Source organism: Ovis aries, chromosome 1 (assembly GCF_016772045.2).
Source record: "Ovis aries strain OAR_USU_Benz2616 breed Rambouillet chromosome 1, ARS-UI_Ramb_v3.0, whole genome shotgun sequence".
Lineage (NCBI taxonomy): Eukaryota > Metazoa > Chordata > Mammalia > Artiodactyla > Bovidae > Ovis > Ovis aries.
In genome coordinates, this window is record NC_056054.1 from 178,996,816 (window position 1) to 179,019,942 (window position 23,127).

The 23,127-nt window shown below is 37.6% G+C and overlaps 1 protein-coding gene across 4 annotated transcripts in view; it reads right to left on the reverse strand.

Moving 5' to 3' along the window:
• The window catches only part of CFAP44 (cilia and flagella associated protein 44), a 125,863-nt gene that overhangs the window by 42,330 nt on the left and 60,406 nt on the right, over window positions 1–23,127 (reverse strand). For 2 of the 4 annotated variants that reach the window (XM_015092445.4, XM_042231405.2), the window contains 8 exons: window positions 16,050–16,195; window positions 15,212–15,482; window positions 11,861–11,916; window positions 11,530–11,692; window positions 8,903–9,033; window positions 5,664–5,860; window positions 2,181–2,355; window positions 1,855–2,032 (listed from right to left, as the gene is read on the reverse strand). In XM_015092445.4, coding sequence (XP_014947931.2) covers window positions 1,855–2,032; window positions 2,181–2,355; window positions 5,664–5,860; window positions 8,903–9,033; window positions 11,530–11,692; window positions 11,861–11,916; window positions 15,212–15,482; window positions 16,050–16,195 — 1,317 coding nt within the window. Of the gene's footprint in view, window positions 1–1,854; window positions 2,033–2,180; window positions 2,356–5,663; window positions 5,861–8,902; window positions 9,034–11,529; window positions 11,693–11,860; window positions 11,917–15,211; window positions 15,483–16,049; window positions 16,196–23,127 lie in introns of those variants that run through there. The other 2 variants (XM_027979978.3, XM_042231421.2) reach the window with 2 other exon arrangements.

A 23,127-nucleotide genomic window follows, 5' to 3' on the forward strand; every position in this document is an offset into this window, starting at 1 on the left:
GCATTAAGATTTAAAGTCCAAATCCAGCCCTTGGGTGAGTTGGGGCCACAACTGAAGTACCTGGAGGACTGGAAATTAAGCTGAGAAGAACAAACCCAAACCAGCCTGATGCCTGTAAGGCCGATGTCTTTGAGGAGCCGTATTTACATACCAAGCTTCTTTTTCTAGTTTTCCAAATATCTCACACACTAAATACTAGCCACAGGGAGGGGATGTATAATATACCGTTTCTAACATGTTTGAGGAGGGACTTCCCTGGTGGTCCAATGATTAAGACTCCATGCTTCCAAGGCAGGGGGTGTGGGGTAGATTCCTGATCAGAGAGTTAAAATCCAACATGCCATGACTATGGCATGGCATGGCATGGTATGGCATATGTCTGGTGCCACAAAAAACTTTTAAAATTATTTTAATAAATAAAATGCTTGATACTTTTCAATGACTTTGAATTTAACCATGATAAGAATGACTGCTTATAAAGCAATCATCCTTCAATAAAAAATATTTTTTTAAAAAAGAATGACTGTTTATTAACTCTCTAAAGAAGACTAGACATGTCTTATTGTTGTTCATTGGTAGAAATATTATTTGTTTTTAACAGACAATACAACTGAGGCTTTGTGAGATTTACATGACTAGCCAAGTTTATATAACTATTAAGTGGCAGAGATTAAGTGGAACAGAACTCTGATCTTCTGACCTGTGGACTAGTGTGTTCTACATTATTTAATGTTATTACTTTAATAAAATAGATTTCAGTGTAGTGCAGTTCAGTTCAGGACATCACACCTGTCCATTACCTCTAGCTGGACCATGAAATTTCAGGTTGACTGATTGGCAAATTGTGGTTGAAAAAAGCATTTTTCTATGAGAAAGGATGACACATGATAGTTGAAACAGAAATTTCCTTAGACAAACAGCTAGAAAAACAATCCAAACAGTCACTAATAAAATGTTAAAAATGTCCTTCTGATCAGAAAAATATAGTTGTGAGCTATGAAAATTTACCTGTGGCTAAGAATTGCCATACTGGAATCTTTGATGCTGGCAAGTACAGCATCTTTGCTGAAATTGAAAGAGACACTCCCTCCTCAAGATACTTGACCTCCGTTTTTCAGAAAATTATAAAATATTCAAATATACTATACCTGTGGTATGACTTTGCACTCTTTCCAATGTGATGCCTTGAAATGGGTAATGTGCAGAGTCATACTAGGTGGCCATATACAAAAGTCTCCTCAAAATATTAGCTCAGATGCCTTTTGAGCCTCTGAATGTGAAAAGTCACTTGTCAATTCAAAGTAAGTAATTACTAAGACAGGGAGAGGAAACTTTAGTATGAAAATAGGTATGAGAGATCAGGATGACTAGAAGCAGTTTGAAAGAATGCAGAGAGAATAAAAATGGAATATATTAATTGTTTAGTATTGGGTCATCTACAAAAGTCTGCAAGTCCTTCAAACAAAGGCTAAACACAGTAGCCTCTTTTCCTGTTTCTGGTAGTCCACAGCAGTCAAAAACAAAATCCAACAAGGATGTATTTGTATTTCAGAGGTTCAAAGTCCATAAAATATAATGCTTTCACCCATGAAACTGGCATTGAACCAAAGAACTAATTTGAACACTGGTTCTGTGATGTTAATAATCATGGATAAATCTTTTATCTTTGGGACTCAATTTCCTCATGTGTAAAAACAGGCATTACTCTAGGGAAATGATGCAGGCCTTTTCTAATTCTAAACTTCTATGATTATATATCTTTATGGATCAGATAACAAAATGGGTGGTCTTAGCAGAATTAAAAAAAAAAAAAACAAGGAATGTCTCATCGTCATGAAAACTATGGGTAAGTACCATAGAGTCTAGGTACCCCAGTTCCTCCTCCTTCTTGGCAGCATTTATTCTCATGTGCTCAGGTATCTTATAGTCTGAGGCTGTCTTCAAATTGAAGTCTCCCATAAATAGCTGGGCCTCTTTGATGGCCTGAACATCTTTGGGATCTTCATAGCCGTCATCAGGTTTACTCTTGTACCTATCAGAAAAACCAAAAACACCATAAACAGAAAAATAAACTCTAACTTTTCTACTTTATTCCAAGTATAGAGTCAAATTCAATCATAAAGCAAAAGCATAACTCTGAGTCTGTGGTGCAATTTCAGAATAAAAAAAAAAAAACTTACAGTTCCTCCCATTCTTTTTTTCTTTGCTGAATCTTTATTTGGGCCCTTTCAGCTTTTAATATAAGTTTCCTTGTTTTCTCAATTTGATTTTCCACCATAATTTCACTTAGGGTTTTAGGTCGAAATTTCTTCCCTTTCTCTATGACTGATTCTTCTGGCACACTAATACTTCCACCTATACAGAGAGCCAACAAATGTTTTCAATCTTTTTGGAATATCAAGACAAAGCTCAAATATTGTTTTCAATCTGCCACATTTTTAAAAATCCAAGAATATACCAAATCCATAGTTATGGTATATATTAAGCAATTATTATGAATTAAACCCCACTATAAGTACTTTAGAACACCAAAATAAAGAGATCTAAATCATAATTTTTACTCCTTAGAAATTTATTTTTTTTAAAACTGGTGACATAAGACATATATTAAACAAATAAAGAACATGATCATGAATAACAAACTACTGGCAGATATTGGGAAGCTGGGAAAGAGTTCTGTTTCATGATGATGGGGGAAGAGAAAAGCAAGTGAGTCATATTGGACGTGTAATTTGAGGTGATATATACCAACCGTAGTGGTCTGCAGCCAATTTAAAAACTGGTCAGAAACACACAAATCTAGAACTTAAAATTAATGGCTTTATCACAGACACATGAAAAGATGTTCAGCATCACTAGTCATTAGGGAGGGTGTTAGTCATTCAGCTTTGTCCAACTCTTTGCGACCCCATGGACTGTAGCCTGTCAGGCTTCTCTGTCTATGGGATTTTCCAGGCAATAATATTGGAGTGGGTTGCCATTTCCTCCTCCAGAGGATCTTCTCAACCCAGGGACTGAACCCGGGTCTCCTGCATTACAGGCAGGTTCTTTACTGTCTAAGGCACCAGGGAAGCCCAGTCATCAGGGAAATGCAAATCAAAAACACAATGTGATATCACCTTACACCTGTCAGAGTGGCTATTATGAAAAAGAGGACAAATAACAAGTGTTGGTGAGGAGATAGAGAAAAAGGAACACTTTTGTACTGTTGGTAGGAATGTAAGTTGGTGCAGGAGATTCCTCAAGAATTAAAAACAGAACTACCATATGATGATCCAGGATTCCACTTTTGGGTATTTTTCCAAGGGAAAAAGTTCCACTAACACAAAAAGATATATGCACCCCTATGTTCACTGCATATTATTTAGAACAGCCAAGATATAGAAGCAAACTAAGTGTTCATTGATAGGTGAATGGATAAAGAATATGAGGTACACACACACACAAGAGAACATTACACAGTCATAAAAAAAGAATAAAATATTTCCATTTGTGACAACATGGATGACCTAGAGAGTGTTCTGCTGACTGAAGTAAGAAAAACAAATACTGTATGATTTCTCTTATATGTGGAACCTAAAACATCAGAACAAATGAATAAACATAACAAAACAGAAATAGACTCAATACAGAAAACAAATAGCTGGTTTCCAGAGAGGAAGGGGTCAGAGAAGGAAATAGGTGAGGGAGATTAAGAGGTACAAAGTTCCACTTACAAAATAAATGAGCCAGGGGGATGAAATGGACACCACAGGAAATAGTCAATAGTGTAGTAATAACTTTATATGGTAACAGATAATAACTAGACCTATCACGGTGATCACTTTGTGATGTATAGAAATATGGAATCACTATATTGTAACCTGGAACTAACACAGTTTTGTAGGTCAATTATACTTCAGTAACAGTTAATTAAAAGATGCTTATTCCTTGGAAAGAAAGTCATGACCAACCTAGATAGCATATTCAAAAGCAGAGACATTACTTTGCCAACAAAGGTCTGTCTCTGTCTAATCAAGGCTATGGTTTTTCCAGTGGTCATGTATGGATGTGAAAGTTGGACTGTGAAGAAGGCTGAGCACCGAAGAATTGATGCTTTTGAACTGTGGTGTTGGAGAAGACTCTTGAGAGTCCCTTGGACTGCAAGGAGATCCAACTAGTCCATTCTGAAGGAGATCAGTCCTGGGTGTTCTTTGGAAGGAATGATGCTAAAGCTGAAACTCCAATACTTTGGCCACCTCATGCAGAGAGTTGACTCATTGGAAAAGACTCTGATGCTGGGAGGGATTGGGGGCAGGAGGAGAAAGGGATGACAGAGGATGAGATGGCTGGATGGCATCACTGACTTGATGGACGTGAGTCTGAGTGAACTCCGGGAGTTGGTGATGGACAGGGAGGCCTGGCGTGCTGCAGTTCATGGGGTCGCAAAGAGTCGGACACGACTGAGTGACTGAACTGAACATTTAATTAAAATAATACTATTGGTTTTATCAATTATAAATACCTACTAGAGGAATTATTCAATTTTTGTTCAAGCTACATAGAGATAATATGTTAGATATACATGAAAAATGTTAAATAATATGGATGGTTACCATTTTATTTCGTACTTCAAATATATGGTACTGTGGAAAAATAAGTTAAACATGCCCTGGGTGGCCACAGAAAGATTTGATCATTAAAGTGTATTTCATATATATGAAATAGATAACCAGCAAAGACCCACTGCATAGCACAGGGTACTATCCTCAACCTTTGTAATAACCTACAAGGGAAAAGAATCTGCTTAACGAACATATATGTGTGTGTGTGTGTGTGTGTGTGTGTGTGTAAACAATCACTTTGCTGTATACCTGAAAGTAACACAACACTGTAAATCAACTATATTTCAATATAAAATAAAATTATAACTTGATCTGGATCCCCCCAAAATGGTAGCATTCAGAGAGGATAGGAGTGAATTGGTCACTTCGTTAAGGACCTGCATGTGGACGTTTCAGACATGATTAGGAAGCAGCAAGCAGGACAGTCAGCTAAATGTGCCGATCAAGCAGCATGAGAAGACACGGTTGGGGATAAAATAGAGATATGTTGCAGAAGGATTAAATATGTGATAAGGGTTTCAGAAGTTATCCTAGAAGCAGAAAGGAGCCATTAAATGTTTCTTAGTGAAGAGAGTGAAACAGTAACAAAGTCAGTACTGAATCACGGGCTCTAGCCTACATCGCCAGGCTGCAGTGCCCTTTACCCTTGACTAGGCTCTCCACATCTGTGCCCAGAATTCCTGTCTTGCTCCTTCTCACCCCAGTCACCCTGTGGGCAGTCACAGGAGGCAGGGATTAGAGATTTATTTTCACACCTGTATTCTCAATTCATCATTCTGTTTATGTCCTTGGAAAAGAGTGTGAGTTGTGTTCTAGCCCTAAAATCTGGGGTGGGGCCCAGGAGTCTGAGAACAAACACTTCCTAGGAAAACTAGCATCTGGGAAAATCCTAGATTTAAGAACAGCTGGACAAGGGAAGCAAGAAATCAGTATTACTTGGTGCTCTTATCCACCCTTAGTTACATGACTGGGAATCAAAGATTCTGCTCACAAAAAGAGAATTCAGTTTTGAGATTTTGATAAATATGGACTCAAAAACCTTCTTGTCATTTAGGTTACCTGTATCTCTCTGGCTATCCTTTCTTCCAGTTCCTTCTTTTTCAAACCTCTCAAATTTGCTTGGTCTTCTCTCTGATTGACTTGCCCGTTTGGTTTTGGAGTATTTAGAGGGTTTCACAAGCCTATAGGAGGATATCTTGTGATCACTCTGAATGGCATGAACTACAATAATATCGTTTTCCAATGAATGACGAAATCTGGGGGAAGATAAGTACTTGTAATGGTCACCATTTCAATCATGCTACACAATTATTACACAATAAAATAAAATCACAATGTACTATGCTGATAAATAATACCATTATATCATGTTGAGTCCGAAATTCAACCATGTATATACCAAGAAGGATGTAGTGGAAGTTGAATAGCACTTAAAGTAGAATTTTCTAATGAAAATACTAAACATCTCATTATTAACAGCATACCATGGTTTTGCCAGTATGTAGAAGAGTCAAAATTTTCAAACAGACTGCAGTTTATGGTAAGTGGATCATATTAAACTCTGAGGAAGTGCAATTTATTTTCCTATTATCTCATATAGTATATATACAAAATAATACATATTTCATGTAGTTACGATAGATAACAGATGGGGAGATGATAAATGTATATCATATATTACTCTATTTTCTCTATAAAAACATTAAGCTCAGGAATTCATACTATTTTCTGGTTCACCTTCCTCTTATAGCCTACAGAGATTTATCTTTTAAAAGTTCGTCATCAATTTCATTGTTGCTATTTATTAGCAGCAGTTCACATTTCCTCATCTTTTAACTTTAGGATTTAATTTATTTATGTAATCATTCCTTTAAAATCTCTGTTGCATCTAAGTTGATTTATAGATCCAACATAATGGTTACCTGACTTTTGAAAAAAGCATCACTACAATCTAGTGAGGAAAGAATGTACCTATCAGCAAATGATAGTAGGTCAACTCTATATCAATGTAGAGACAAAAGACACTTGATCTCTCTTACAGCACCCACAAAAATTGTCCAAGACAGAAAATGGCAAAACAGTAGAGCTTCTAGAAGGAAATGGAGGGTTATTTCACAAACTGGAAATAGGCCAAGAATCCTTAACTACCGTAAAAGCACTAACCATAAAAAGTTAGTGAAAATATAGGGACTTTCCTGGTGGCCCAGTGGCTAAGACTCCACACTCCCAATGCAGGGGGCTCAGATTTGATCCCTGGCCAGAGAAATAGATCCCACATGCTGCAACTAACATGCGGCACAGCCAAATAATTTTTTTTTAAGTTGGTGAAACCGTTGATAAAGTGAAAAGAAAAGCACCGGTAAACTGAGCTTTGTCAAAATTAAAAACTTCTGTTCCAAAAGACACTATAATGAGGATGAAAAGACAAGCTACAGTGGAGAGCAAGATATTTTACATGCATGTATACACGCATGCACAGATATGCCACTACATACATGTGTCACGTATATGACAAAAGTCTCATCCAGAATATGACTACCACAACCCAAGTTTTAAATGAGCAAAAAGACTTGAACGAACATCTAATGAAAGAGAATATACAAGTAACCAATAAGTATAGGAAAAGGGAGTGAAAACTGTCACACATCCAGGAAATGTCCATTTAAATCACACGGACACACTACTACAGAATAACTGAAATGTAAAGATCTGACACTGCCCAGTGATGGCAAGCATGCGTGTTACAGGTTGAACTGGGTCACCTAAAAAGAATATGTTGAAGTTCTAACCATCCCAGGTGGCTCAGAATATGACCTTATCTGAAAATAAAGCCTTGACAGAGGTAATCAAGTTAAAATGAGATCATTAGGGTGGATCTTCATCCAACATGACTGGCATCCTTATAAAAAGAGGGCATTTATCTGAAGAGACAGAGAGAACTCCGTATAAAGACAGAAGGTTTGGAATGTTATATCAACCAGCAAACTAAAATACGTGCTGAGCATGGGTCTAGACAAGGAGGCTTCAGCAGCTGTGGCGTGTAAGCACAGTAGTTGTGGCTCACAGCCTCCAGAGTGCTGATTCAGTAACAGTGGCACAGGGCTTAGCTGTCCTGCAGCATGTGGGATCTTCCCGGATCAGCAATTGAACCTGTGTCCCCTGCATTGGCAGGCAGATTCTTTACCACTGAGCCACCAGGAAAGCCTGCTCACTGCAGCTGGAGAAAGCCTGCACACAGTAATGAAGATCCAGCACAGCCACAAATAAATAAATCTAGGGGGGGAAAAAGTGCGCATGTCAACCAAAAGGTGTATACACAAGAATGTTCATAACAGCATTATTCACTGTAGCCAAAAATAGAAACAACTCAAATATCCATCAGCAGTAAGATGGATGAATCAATTGTGGTATAACCATTGAATAGAATATTTCAAAGTAATGAAAACTGCTACCTGCATCAACATGGGTAATCTTACGCATGATACTACATAAAAAAGCCAGATACAAGAGAGTTCATACTGAAGCTTTCCATGTATATGAAAGCTCACAGACATAACTAATCTATGGTGATAAACATTCATCTCTGGAGAGTAAATACTGGGAGGAGGACAGAAGGGAACTTTCTGGAGTGCTACAAATGTTCTTACTCTTGGTAGTGGATATTTGTGTTTACGTATCTACAAAAATATATTGAGATTTATGCATTTATGAATGTAAATTATATCTAAAAAAGGCAGAAAGAAAAAGCAGTCTCCTCTGGGAAGTCACATTAATGCATGAGAAGAATCAGATAGGAAGTTGTCATCTTTCAAGTCCTTTGCTTCTATTTTATTTTTGATGCTTCCTGGGTGATTTAGTGGTAAAGAATCTATCTTCAATGCAGGAGACGTGAGTTTTATCCCTGGGTTGGGAAGATCCCCTGCAGAAGGGAATGGCAACCCCTCCCAGTATACTTGCCTAGGCCAGCGGACTATAGTCCATGGGGTTGCAAAGAGTTGGACTCGACTGAGCATGCACACGTGCATACGTGTTAATTAAATATAAGATAAATAATTTGTCAAAACCAAAAATAAATACATATGACATAATTTGGTTTTTTTAAATTTTGCAGATTTAAACAAGAAAGGAATGAGCTCAGGGAGATAGCAGCAGTGATGAGAGGATAATACTTGAGCTTTAGGAATTAGTAGGTACTGCAGGAGACTGACTATCTGACCACTTCCATAAAACCACTGGAAACTACTTTATTCAAATATCTGTTCATAAGTATCTTGACTTGAAGGAAATACAGATCCTACCTATTCTGTAGCTTCTTTAGGCTAACCTGGTGTTTCTCCTTTTCCCAAGCCAATTCCTTTTCCACTCGTTGAATTTTATTAGCTGTTTTCTTGCCAATCTCAGCACGAATTTTGGAATCCAGATCAAAATCCTGCAGATAAGTAGACTTGTTCACCAAAATGGGTACTTTTATCAAAGGACCTTAGCAATCCTATTTCATACATAAATATAGATATTTAAGGTTTGTCCTCCATTCCATGCCACATCATAACTCTCTCCTGCATATCATAAACTCTTATTCTAGAAACCACAGACTTTGATTTTACTGTCACAAAGTACAGAGAAAAGTTCTCAGAAATAATGAACAATGATGAAAACAGAGTTACATATTGAAAGATTCATCTCAGTTCAGTCGCTCAGTTGTGTCTGACTCTTTGCGACCCCATGAATCGCAGCACGCCAGGCCTCCCCGTCCATCACCAACTCCTGGAGTTCACTCAGACTCACGTCCATCGAGTCGGTGATGCCATCCAGCCATCTCATCCTCGGTCGTCCCCTTCTCCTCCTGCCCCCAATCCCTCCCAGCATCAGAGTCTTTTCCAATGAAGTCAACTCTTCACATGAGGTGGCCAAAGTACTGGAGTTTCAGCTTTAGCATCATTCCTTCCAAAGAACACCCAGGGCTGATCTCCTTCAGAATGGACTGGTGGATCTCCTTGCAGTCCAAGGGACTCTCAAGAGTTTTCTCCAACACCACAGTTCAAAAGCATCAGTTCTTCGGTGCTCAGCTTTCTTCACAGTCCAACTCTCACATCCATACATGACCACAGGAAAAACCATAGCCTTGACTAGATGGATCTTTGTTGGGAACGTAATGTCTCTGCTTTTGAATATGCTATCTAGGTTGGTCATAACTTTCCTTCCAAGGAGTAAGCATCTTTTAATTTCAGTCAGCCATCTGCAGTGATTTTGGAGCCCCAAAAAATAAAGTCTGACACTGTTTCCACTGTTTCCCATCTATTTCCCATGAAGTGATGGGACCAGATGCCATGATCTTCGTTTTCTGAATGTTGAGCTTTAAGCCAACATTTTCACTCTCCTGCTTCACTTTCATCAAGAGGCTTTTTAGTTCCTCTTCACTTTCTGCTATAAGGGTGGTGTCATCTGCATATCTGAAGTTATTGAGATTTCTCCTGGCAATCTTGATTCCAGCATGTGCTTCTTCCAGCCCAGCGTTTCTGATGATGTACTCTGCATATAAATTAAATAAGCAGGGTGACAATATACAGCCTTGACGTACTCCTTTTCCTATTTGGAACCAGTCTGTTGTTGAAAGATTAGTCCCACAATAAAAAGCAATGAATGTTAACAGAACATTTGCAGAGTGTACCAAGTTAAAAAAAAAAAAAAAGAACTCTCTCTACCACAAAGCACTATTACACAACTATTACACAACTAATACACAATAGTGTATTACTATTACACAACTCGCTGCGCACAGGGCAGAAGTTCATGGCCCATGTTCATCAGCTGAACCTCCCCTCCCATGTGACCCCACCTAGGAAAGGCCGTAATGTCTTTGGTGACTTGCTGATAAAACCGAGTCCAGCTTGAATATTCTTCACCAAAGGGGCCATTTCCCCCATGAGGATACTTAGGGACCTCATGTTTCTTTATTTCACTCCTGGAAAAATAACAGGGCCCTCATTCACACTAAATTGCAAGTAACTATTTTTTCCAGATGTGTTGGTGCTCCTAGTAATGATGTATGTAAAATGCTCAGCCACAGAACTTGCCCCAGTTGTTCTTTATTTTGGATTAAGTCACCCATATTCTGCAAGTGTCAATCCTTTTATTAGTATGATAACAAACATCTTTTAACCATTAAGTCAGTCTTTTCACCAATATGAGTTTATCAATGTGATTTCACCAATTTTTTTTTTAAATTAAATTGGCTAAGTGCTTCTAGAATTATAGGACTGGGTAATCCACGGGTATAGTCAAGAAAATAAATTCTGGGCTTTTATTTGATTAGGTTCTTGATGGTAATTCCATTTAAGATAACAAAAATGGGGGGAAATATTACTAGCAGGTAGAAGTGGTTGTCCCATTTGGGTCACACCGAGAAGCTTTTTGGGCTTCCCTGGTGGTTCAGAAGGGGTTGTCAATAAGGCACAAGAGAAAAATTTAATAAAAAATCAGCTTAATTTGGTGACTGTCCCCATACCTACAAATATACTGTCATTTTTTAGTAACTTTGTGGATGAACCAGTTTTTATCTTTCCAATAGAGCTGTTGAATTATACAAAAGAAGTCACAGAGAATCAAATTACATAGTATGTGCCTATCCAACAGATAAGTTGGCTAGGTATGATAATGATTGGCAACCAGATTCAAATTTATATTTATCTTATTACCAAAAGCATGTGAAGTAGCTAAACCCAGAAGTAAACTTTGTACAAAGAGACTCATCTACATCCAAACCAACTTGTGTGACAAGTTCTCCAGTAGTTTAGCTGCCAAAACACTGACCAGCCAGGCAAGGGAAATTTAAAGATGGCTTTAAGTATTCCTACTTGGTCAAATAGCAGTCTCTATTCAGAAACAGCATATGTTAAAATTAAAAGCAAATTTATTTGAGGCTTACTGTCCGTTTAAACTGCATATGTTTGGGTAATTCTTCATTCATCTGTAGTAGTTTCTGTAATTGATTCCTTAAAGCTTTGATCTGTTCTCTCTTTCCAGCCTTGATTTCTTCTACTTTTTTCATTAACTTGTCATGTTCTCTTTTTCTTCTGGCATTCTCAATACTGAAAATAGAAATTTTAAAAGATAACATACCTTTAATGTAGAAACAGCAAAAGGAAAACTAGTACTTAGTAATTTGGAAACTCATTCAGCTTGGTTAACTTTGCTAAAATGTTGATGTATTTTGCAAAAGCCCAGACCTAGTATGTATTGATCAAAAATCCCCATACCTGTAGGCTTTAGGATCTTCAATATCTTCTGGAATTGGCTCTGTTTCTATTCCAAACTGTAGGAGAAGGAATGAAAGGTTAGCCCCTTTAAATTGTATATTTCCCTTAAAAGACTTAGTAAGTAGTAAATCGAGGGGTTTTCTCTTCGAACAATTGGAGGCCTGGAAAGTATTTTCACAAAAAAATTAACTAGGGAAAAAACTTATATTTGTTTTTACTTCAGTTAAAGGGGTAAGTAGAAAAAGAAACCCAGTCTCAAGTATGCAAAATGTTAATATCATCACATTCCCCTTCTAAATAGAAATTATTGATATTCATGTGTTACTAACAAAAGTATGGCAAAAGAAATCCTCAAGGTCATTTATTTTCAAATACTTTTTTTTAAAGCATATTCCTTTCATATATGTTTTGATTTCCTTCAAAATACCTCATGCACATACAATGAAAAACTTCAAATAAATATATTTTAAAAATTTTAAGTGTTTCACTTGACCTTATCGAAAACATTCAGTGGGAAATACACAGAATAAAATAATCCTTCTCCTTGAGAAGGATATGAAATCAGAAGTATGACTCTCCTCTTCTTAAATTAAGAAGTACTATGAAGTAAATCACTTAAAAGTACTTTGTTTAATACAGGTTCTGTCCTGAAAAATGTCTTAGGGGGCTGAAGAGGATTTGTGACCCAGTGAATGAAACAAAAAGTCCTAGTTTTCTAGCTAACCTGTTCCTAAGTAAAATTGAACTTATTTTCTATTCTCTTTCATACCATATAGGTCTTTGTTTTGCTGTCATTTGTTGTAAAGAAATAATGATTCTCTTTTGATCAAGTTGATTTTTTGAGTGCTAGTCTTGAGACATATAAAATATAAATCTACATTTATGTAAGACAAGATCTATGACTTTCATAAAGTGAAGTCATAAGGTCATGACTAATGTCAGAGACAAGGGATGGCTAAAGGTCCGTCTAGTCAAGGCTATGGTTTTTCCAGTGGTCATGTATGGATGTGAAAGTTGACTGTGAAGAAAGCTGAGCACCGGAGAATTGATGCTCTTGAACTGTGGTGTTGGAGAAGACCCTTGAGAGTCCCTTGGACTGCAAGAGATCCAACCAGTCCATTCTAAAGGAGATCAGTCCTGGGTGTTCATTGGAAGGACTGGTGCTAAGGCTGAAACTCCAGTACCTTGGCCACCTCATGCGAAGAGTTGACTCATTGGAAAAGACTCTGATGCTGGGAGGGATTTGGGGCAGGAGGAGAAGGGGATGACAGAGGATGAGATTGCTGGATGGCATCACCAACTCGATGGACATGAGTCTGAGTGAACTCCGGGAGTTGGTGATGGACAGGGAGGCCTGCCGTGCTGTGATTCATGGGGTCGCAAAGAGTCGAACACAACTGAGAGACTGAACTGAACTGAATATATTTTAGTTGCCATTAATCACTTAGGACAGAACTTGACTGAACTTTGTTTTTTTATTTCTCAGAGCTAAGCCCCTTGCTTCTCCAATATCAGTTGCAATTTGCAAGACTTGATACTAATAACAGCCAACCATCTCATTACATCAGCTGTTAACAGCAAATAAGTTAAACAGATGTGCTTCCAAAGAGTTCCAAAACACCTGCCAATTGTTCTTAATCCTGACTGCACTCTAGAACTGCTGGGGCTGGGGAAGGGGCAAGTTTTAAAAAATACAGATGGTCTCTGACTTACGATGGTCAACTTAGTGACTATTTGACTTTATGATGGTGCAAAAGCAATATGCATTTGGTAGAAAGCATACTTTTAGTTTGGAATTTTGACCTTTTCCTGGCAAAGAACATGCAGTAGATCCTCCCTCACAATGCTGGCGGCTGCTGCAGCCACACAACCATAAGGGTAAACAACCGGTACCCTCACCACTGGCTGTACCCACAAAACCATTATGTTTACTTCAGTACAGCATTCAACAAATTATATGATATAGTCAACACTTTATTATAAAATAGGCTTCATGGTAGGTGATTTTGCCCAACCATACACCAATGTAAGTGTTCTAAGCATGTTTAAGTTAGGCTAGGCTAAGCTGTGATATTAAGTAGCTTAGATGTATTAAATGCATTTTCAACCTAAGATAGTTTCAATTTATGATGGGCTTATCAGGACACAACCTCATTGCATCATAGGTTGAAGAAGATCTGTACTAATGCCTGGGACTCACTTTCTGAGATTCTGACCTAATTGCTCTTGGGTGGGGCTCAGGCATCTATACTTTTAAGAGCTCCCCAGTGATTCTAAAATATGTTAAGAACCTCAGACTGGTGCAGAGTTTAATTTTTTACTTTGCATATTCAATTCTTTCTGATTTTGCCTTCTTAAAGGCTGTTTCAGCGACTTAAACACTAATTGCAGTCATAAATAAAAGGAGACCATTATAAAAATGTGGAATGGATATTTTCTATTCAGTATGGGTTTCCATGGAGAGTTGGTACTAAGTAGAAAGATAAAGATTTTCATCTTGTTCATCTATTTTGTCTTCTGGAAAATTTCTCTTCCTGAGCTGGATCTCTTTAGACAACAGTTCATTCTCCAAATTTTGCTGCGGTTAATAGAAATGAAAATTCACCTGCTCAAATCTTCCCTACTTTCTCTGCATGTTCTTCTGAAGTGGGCTACCTGTTAAATAGGAAGCTGATGTGTTCAAAGGAGTTTTAACTTTGGTCGAATACAACTCATTCTTTACAAGCAATTCTAACAGTTATTAGTGATTTTAGCCAAAGGAACCACTTTGATAACAGAAAATTTAGGTCTCGTGATAGGGTAAAGGGATATAATTTGGGGATCCAAACCCTCAATCTTCTTTACAAAGTCAGTAATGTATTCTTTTTAAGAATATAATAATTTGACTGAGTCTTTGATAACAATGTCACATTCTAATAGTAAAGACGATAATATTTTTACAACCCCTTTCAAAGGTACAAATTATGGTATACATCCCACATATGCTTCTTCAATAAGTGAATGAATAAATAGAAAGCAAAATATATCTGAAAAAAAGTGCATCCTGAAAACAAAACTTTGCAAAGTGATGGAGACTTAACAGTCTTGGATGGAGTGATGGAGAAGAATTAAGAGTCTTTTTACTTGAGGAACTTCTATACCTTTAAATAATAAATCAAATGCCTAAAGTAATAAGGTAAATTCAATATCTTTAGTATTTGATCATAGAGACACCAGAAAGGCCAAATTATAATACTGGTAGGAAGATTAGAGTGTAAGGTATTTATATCTAAATTCATCTTTAAGTGAATGTGAACATTTTAACACCAAAACATTAAAATAAAGTTACTGTTACTGTTGTTAGTTACATACTCTGGGAGATGGCACTTTGGCTTTCACAACTTTCTTTAACTCAAACTCAGAAAAAATGTTGAAAACAAAGATATTACTATCTGCTCCAGCAGTCACCAAGAACCGGTCATCAAAGCTAGTAGAGATGGCATTAACACGTCCATAATTATTGTCATGCACATTGTACTGCCAGTAGTCCTCCATGCTGGTCAATGAAGAATCATTCTTACTTAGGATATAAACTCGAATCGCTCCATTTTGCATTCCACAAAACATCATTTCTCGGTTAATACTATGAAACACAAGGAAAGTACATTGTTCTTCATATTAATCTGAAAATGTTTAATTTTAAATTAATCAACAAATGGCTAAACTTTTAACAACAAAGATGTTATGGAGTAAATTGTATCCCCACAAAATTCAGATGCTGAAGCCCTAAAAAACTATGGCAGCTCTAGTAAACTAATACAAAAGGGTAGAAAGAGAAAGAGACAATTTGAAATCTGGAGCTATTATATTTGGTCTTTAAAAGAATGATCAGCATATATGCTTAATTCTCAATTATTCAATTTGTGATTTCTCCAGAATCATTGTAACCTGGAACTTTTTTTTTATCTGACCACGCAGCAAAAATGGATACAATTCAATTGTGTAATAAATTCTGACAGAATGTTTGACAGGAAGGTGGAAGTCGTTTCAGGATTAGCTTTGACTCTACTGTAGTCATTTGATCTAACTAACCATTGAGTATTCCTCCATTTGCACAGATCTTTAGAAATGGTAATACTCATGATGGAAAAAACAGACAACAATGGGATGCAGTTTTTTTTTTTTTTAAGAATTCTGAAATTCTGGTCACCTGAAAGTGATAGTTGTGATGGGATTATCCTCTGTATCCTCAAGAAGACGGAAATCAAAAGGTTCATCTTTCCTTACTGTGTTATCACTGCTTTTGTCATCTGGGGGGAATTCACAGTGGTACAGAAAACCAGAATCATAGCCACCCTAGAAAAGAGCGAAACAACATAGAAGATAGTACCTGAACATAAGACACATATGGCCACATGAGGAGTTTTTGATAATTTCAAATTTTAACACATACAACAGATGTCTTAAAACATATATTTTATATAATTTCTATGATTATAGATAAGTTTTATAAAGCATGTCTATTATTCATTTATATTCAGCCATACAATTATAAAAATAAAATACCTTACAATGATTCGTTCCCACTTAAAACACAAGAGAGATATCACTTCTATCTACATACTGAATTCCATTTTATTTCAAGGATTACTCAGTATAAGTAGTATTTAACAATAGAGTTTTGTAGATCATGGTTTTCAGAGATTTCCAGTCCAGGACATTTTTTTTTCTCTCTCTAACAGAACAACAGACTGGTTCCAAATAGGAAAAGGAGTACGTCAAGGCTGTATATTGTCACCCTGCTTATTTAACTTATATGCAGAGTACATCATGAGAAACGCTGGACTGGAAGAAACACAAGCTGGAATCAAGATTGCCGGGAGAAATATCAACAACCTCAGATATGCAGATGACACCACCCTTATGGCAGAAAGTGAACAGGAACTAAAAAGCCTCTTGATGAAAGTGAAGCAGGAGAGTGAAAATGTTGGTTTAAAGCTCAACATTCAGAAAACGAAGATCATGGCATCTGGTCCCATCACTTCATGGGAAATAGATGGGGAAACAGTGGAAACATTGTCAGACTTTATCTTTTGGGGCTCCAAAATCACTGCAGATGGTGATTGCAGCCATGAAATTAAAAGACACTTACTCCTTGGAAGAAAAGTTATGACCAACCTAGACAGCATATTCAAAAGCAGAGACATTACTTTATCGACTAAGGTCCGTCTAGTCAAGGCTATGGTTTTTCCTGTGGTCATGTATGGATGTGAAAGTTGGACTGTGAAAAAGGCTGAGCACCGAAGAATTGATGCTTTTGAACTGTGGTGTTGGAGAAGACTCTTGAGAGTCCCTTGGACTGCAAGGAGATCCAACCAGTCCATTCTGAAGGAGATCAGCCCTGGGATGTCTTTGGAAGGAATGATGCTGAAGCTGAAACTCCAGTACTTTGGCCACCTCATGCGAAGACTTGACTCATTGGCAAAGACTCTGATGCTGGGAGGGATTGGGGGCAGGAGGAGAAGGGGATGACAGAGGATGAGATGGCTGGATGGCATCACTGACTCGATGGATGTGAGTCTGAGTGAACCACGGGAGTTGGTGATGGACAGGGAGGCCTAGCGTGCTGCAATTCATGGGGTCGCAAAGAGTCGGACACAACTGAGTGACTGAACTGAACTGAAGACAATTGCTAATCTTGAAAATGGCAGCTGAGAAATTAAGAAGCTGAGCAGGCAAATCTGTAGTCTCATGGGCTTAGAAAAAGGCAAAGAATTCCCAGGGTCCTCCAAGAAGAAGGAGCCATTGTAAACACACATTCCACTGGGCTTTCCATTGCAATCCAAGAGCACTGTATCCCACTTGTATGAATAAACTAGAAATAGACTGGCCCTCGCAGAAAGTAAAACCTAATTTCAAGTCATCTCAATCATTGATTGGATGAAACTGACTTAGGATTTCTAGTTGCTTTCCAGAACTGAAAATAAATTTCCAGGCGATAATAGCAATATACAGAGACTCAAATTGAGGCTACAGTTTTTCATAGACTAGCATTCAATTAAAGAGAAAGCAAAAAAGCAACTAAGTATAATAACAAAGTCTTGACTGAAAATCAAGAGAAAAAAACAGATCCAAGAAGCAAAATTATAAGAAATATTGATAGAGGTGTTTCCAAAATGGACTCCAAAATAACTATGATTAATATATTTAAGGACTTTTGAAGGCAGAAAAATTTAGAAGTCACTAGGATCTGTGAAAAAGTAGATAATGGGAAAAATGAAAATTCCAGAACTGAAAAATAAAATGACAGAAGTTAGAATTCAATAGACTGATTTTAAAACAATTAGACACAGCCAAAGCTAGAGTTATGAAGCTGAAACAGGATCATAAAAAAATAGACTAAGGCAGGAGAGAGAAAATAAAGATGTAAAAATTTTTAAAAAGGAGTATAAGATCTGTATGAGACATAATGATAAGGATTAATATACATAAAATTGGAATTTCAAAAGACCAAAAATATGGACTAGAAACAGTATTGTCATTTATAAATGTCTGAGACTTTTCTAAAACTGAATAAAAATGTGTTAAAGTACAAGAAATGCTAGTGACCCACAAGCAAGATATATGAAGAATTTATACCTTTTAACATGAATTTCATAAAACTCCTAGAAGAGCGCATAGGCAAAACATTCTGTGACATAAATGATACCGATGTTTTCTTAGGTCAGTCTCCCAACACAATAGAAGTAAAAAAGAAATAATAATAATAATGAAAACAAATGGAACCTAATCAGACTCACAAGCTTTTGCACAGCAAAGGAAACCATATAAAAAACAACAACAACAAAAAGTCAGTCTATGGAATAGGAGAAAATATTTGCAAACAATGTGACAAGACAGGGGCTTACTCTACAAAATATACAAACAGCTCATACAACTTCACACAGAAAAACAAACAACCCAATCAAAAAATGGGCAGAAGACTTTAATAGACATTTCTGCAAAGAAGACATATAGATGGCCAGGAGGCACATGAAAAGATGCTTAACATCACTAATTAGAGAAATAAAATTCAAAACTACAATGCAAACTAAAAATAGAATTGCTAGATGATTCAACAATCCCACTCTTGGGCGTATATCCAGACAAAACCATAATTCAAAAAGATACATGCAACCTTATGCTCATAGCAGCACTATTCAATAGCCAAAACATGGAAACAACCTAAATGTCCATTGACAGATGGATGGATAAAGAAGATGAAGTACATATGTGCAACAGAATGCTACTCAGCCATAAAGAAAATGAAATAATGCCATCTTCAGCAACATGGATGCAACTAGGGCTTATGATACTTAAAAACAAGTATCATACTATATCACTAATATGTGGAATCTAAGATATGACACAAATGAACCTGTCTACAAAACAGAAACAGACTCATAGACATGGACAACAGACTTGTGGTTGCCAAGGGGATGGGGGAGGGAAGGGCTGAGAGTGTAGGATTAGCAGATGGAAACTATTATATAGAGACGGATAAACAAACATGGTCCTACTTTATAGCACAAGGAAAACTATATTCAATATCCTGTGATAAACCATAATAGCAAAAGAATTTTTTAAAGGAATATCTATATGTATATCACCAAGTCATTTTGCTGTATAGCCAGAGATAGGCACAATATTGTAAATCAACTATACATCAATAAAAAAATAGTTTACACATTTTAACACAAAATCTTCAAAGCAATGAGAAAAAAAGATGCATAAGGTTACAAAGAAATAACAATAAAAAGATGTAGATGGTAGAACGGAAGACAAAAGATGATAAAAATATAGTATTGAGAAGAAAATATACAGAAGAAACAAAAAAAATTTTAAGGCAAAATAGGCACAATAAGGCAAAAAAAAACCCTCATATATACATATATATATGTGTGTATATAAATAATTTGACAATGAGGTGTGGGGAAGGATACACAGCATTAAACACCCAAAGATCTTTTTTCTCTAGAGCTAGTAAAAGAATAAATTTATGTGAAATTATGGGTTTCAAAGGTGGTGCTAGTGGTAAAGAACCCGCCTGCCAAGGCAGGACATGTAAGAGACATAGGTTCAACACTGGTTTGGAAAGATGCCCTGGAGAAGGGAATAGCACCCACTCTGGTATTATTGGGGTTCTAAAGGCAAGAATACTGAAGTGGTTTGCCATTCCCTTCTCCAGTGGACCACATTCTGCCAGACCTCTCCACTACGACCTGCCCATCTTGGGTGGCCTCATGGGCATGGCTTAGTTTCATTGAGTCAAACAAGGCTGTGGTCCTAGTGTGATTAGACTGACTAGTTTTCTGTGAGTATGGTTTCAGTGTGTCTGCCCTCTGATGCCCTCTTGCAACACCTACCATCTTACTTGACAGCAAAATGATAGGATACTGAAAGAGGAACTCCCCAGGTCAGTAGGTGCCCAATATGCTACTGGAGATCAGTGGAGAAATAATGCCAGAAACAACGAAGGGATGGAGCCAAAGCAAAAACAATACCCAGTTGTGGATGTGACTGGTGACAGAAGCAAAGTCCGATGCTATAAAGAGCAATATTGAATGGGAACCAGGAATGTCAGGTCCATGAATCAAGGCAAATTGGAAGTGGTCAAACAAGAGGTGGCAAGGGTGAACGTTGACATTCTAGGAATCAGTGAACTAAAATGGACTGGAATGGGTGAATTTAACTCAGATGACCATTATATCTACTACTGCAGGCAGGAATCCCTCAGAAGAAATGGAGTAGCCATCATGGTCAACAAAAGAGTCTGAAATGCAGTACTTGGATGCAATCTCAAAAATGACAGAATGATCTCTGTTCGTCTCCAAGGCAAACCATTCAATATCACAGTAATCCAAGTCTATGCCCCAACCAGTAATGCTGAAGAAGCTGAAGCTGAACAGTTCTGTGAAGACCTACAAGACCTTTTAGAACTAACACCCAAAAAAGATGTCCTTTTCATTATAGGGGACTGGAATGCAAAAGTAGGAAGTCAAGAAACACCTGGAGTAACAGGCAAATTTGGCCTTGGAATGTGGAAAGAAGCAGGGCAAAGACTAATACAGTTTTGCCAAGAAAATGCACTGCTCATAGCAAACACCCTCTTCCAACAATACAAGAAAAGACTCTACACATGGACATCACCAGATGGTCAACACCGAAATCAGATTGATTATATTCTTTGCAGCCAGAGATGGAGAAGCTCTATACAGTCAACAAAAACAAGACCAGGAGCTGACTGTGGCTCAGATCATGAACTCCTTATTACCAAATTCAGACTGAAACTGAAGAAAGTAGGGAAAACCGCTAGGCTGTTCAGGTATGACCGAAACCAAATCCCTTATGATTATACAGTGGAAGTGAGAAATAGATTTAAGGGACTAGATTTGATAAATAAAGTGCCTGATGAACTATGGACTGAGGTTTGCGACATTGTACAGGAGACAGGGATCAAGACCATCCCCAAGGAAAAGAAACACAAAAAAGCAAAATGGCTGTCTGGGAAGGCTTTAAAATAGCTGTGAAAAGAAGAGAAGTGAAAAGCAAAGGAGAAAAGGAAAGATATAAGCATCTGAATGCAGAGTTCCAAAGAATAGCAAGAAGCTATAAGAAAGCCTTCCTCAGCAATCAATGCAAAGAAATAGAGGCAAACAACAGAATGGGAAAGATTAGAGATCTCTTCAAGAAAATTAGAGATACCAAGGGAACATTTCATGCAAAGATGGGCTCAATAAAGGACAGAAATGGTATGGACTTAACAGAAGCAGAAGATACTAAGATGAGGCGGCAAGAATACACAGAACAACTATACAAAAAAACATCTTCATGACCAGGATAATCACGATGGTGTGATCACTCACCTAGAGCCAGACATACTGGAATGTGAAGTCAAGTGGGCCTTAGAAAGCATCACTACGAACAAAGCTAGTGGAGGTGATGGAATTCCAGTTGAGCTATTTCAAATTCTGAAAGATGATGCTGTGAAATGCTACGCTCAATAAGCCAGAAAATTTGGGAAACTCAGCAGTTGCCACAGGACTGGAAAAGGTCAGTTTTCATTCCAATCCCAAAGAAAGGTAATGCCAAAGAATGTTCAAACTACTGCACAATTGCACTCATCTCACATGCTAGTAAAGTAATGCTCAAAATTCTCCAATCCAGGCTTCAGCAATATGTGAACTGTGAACTTCCAGATGTTCAAGTTGGTTTTAGAAAAGGCAGAGGAACCAGAGATTAAATTGCCAACATATGCTGGATCATCGAAAAAGCAAGAGAGTTCCAGAAAAACATCTATTTCTGCTTTATTGACTATGCCAAAGCCTTTGACTATGTGGATCACAATAAACTGTGGAAAATTCTGAGAGAGATGGGAATACCAGACAACCTGACTTGCCTCTTGAGAAATCTGTATGCAGGTCAGGAAGCAACGGTTAAAACTGAACATGGAACAACAGACTGGTTCCAAATAGGAAAAGGAGTGCGTCAAGGCTGTATATTGTCACCCTGCTTATTTAACTTATATGCAGAGTACATCATGAGAAACGCTGGGCGTGAAGAAGCACAAGCTGGAATCAAGATTGCCAGGAGAAATATCAATAACCTCAGATATGCAGATGACACCACCCTTATGGCAGAAAGTGAACAGGAACTAAAAAGCCTCTTGATGAAAGTGAAGGAGGAGAGTGAAAATGTTGGTTTAAAGCTCAACACTCAGAAAACGAAGATCATGGCATCTGGTCCCATCACTTCATGGGAAATAGATGGGGAAACAGTGGAAACAGTGTCAGATTTTATCTTTTGGGGCTCCAAAATCACTGCAGATGGTGATTGCAGCCATGAAATTAAAAGACGCTTACTCCTTGGAAGAATAGTTATGACCAACCTAGACAGCATATTGAAAAGCAGAGACATTGCTTTGCCAACAAAAGTCCGTCTAGTCAAGGCTATGGTGTTTCCAGTGGTCATGTATGGATGTGAGAGTTGCACTGCGAAGAAAGCTGAGAGTCGAAGAATTGATGCTTTTGAACTGTGGTGTTGGAGAAGACTCTTGAGAGTCCCTTGGACTGCAAGGAGATCCAACCAGTCCATTCTGAAGGAGATCAGCCCTGGGATTTCTTTGGAGGAAATGATGCTGAAGCTGAAACTCCAGTACTTTGGCCACGTCATAAGGAGACCTGACTCATTGGAAAAGACTCTGATGCTGGGAGGGATTAAGGGCAGGAGGAGAAAGGGACGACAGAGGA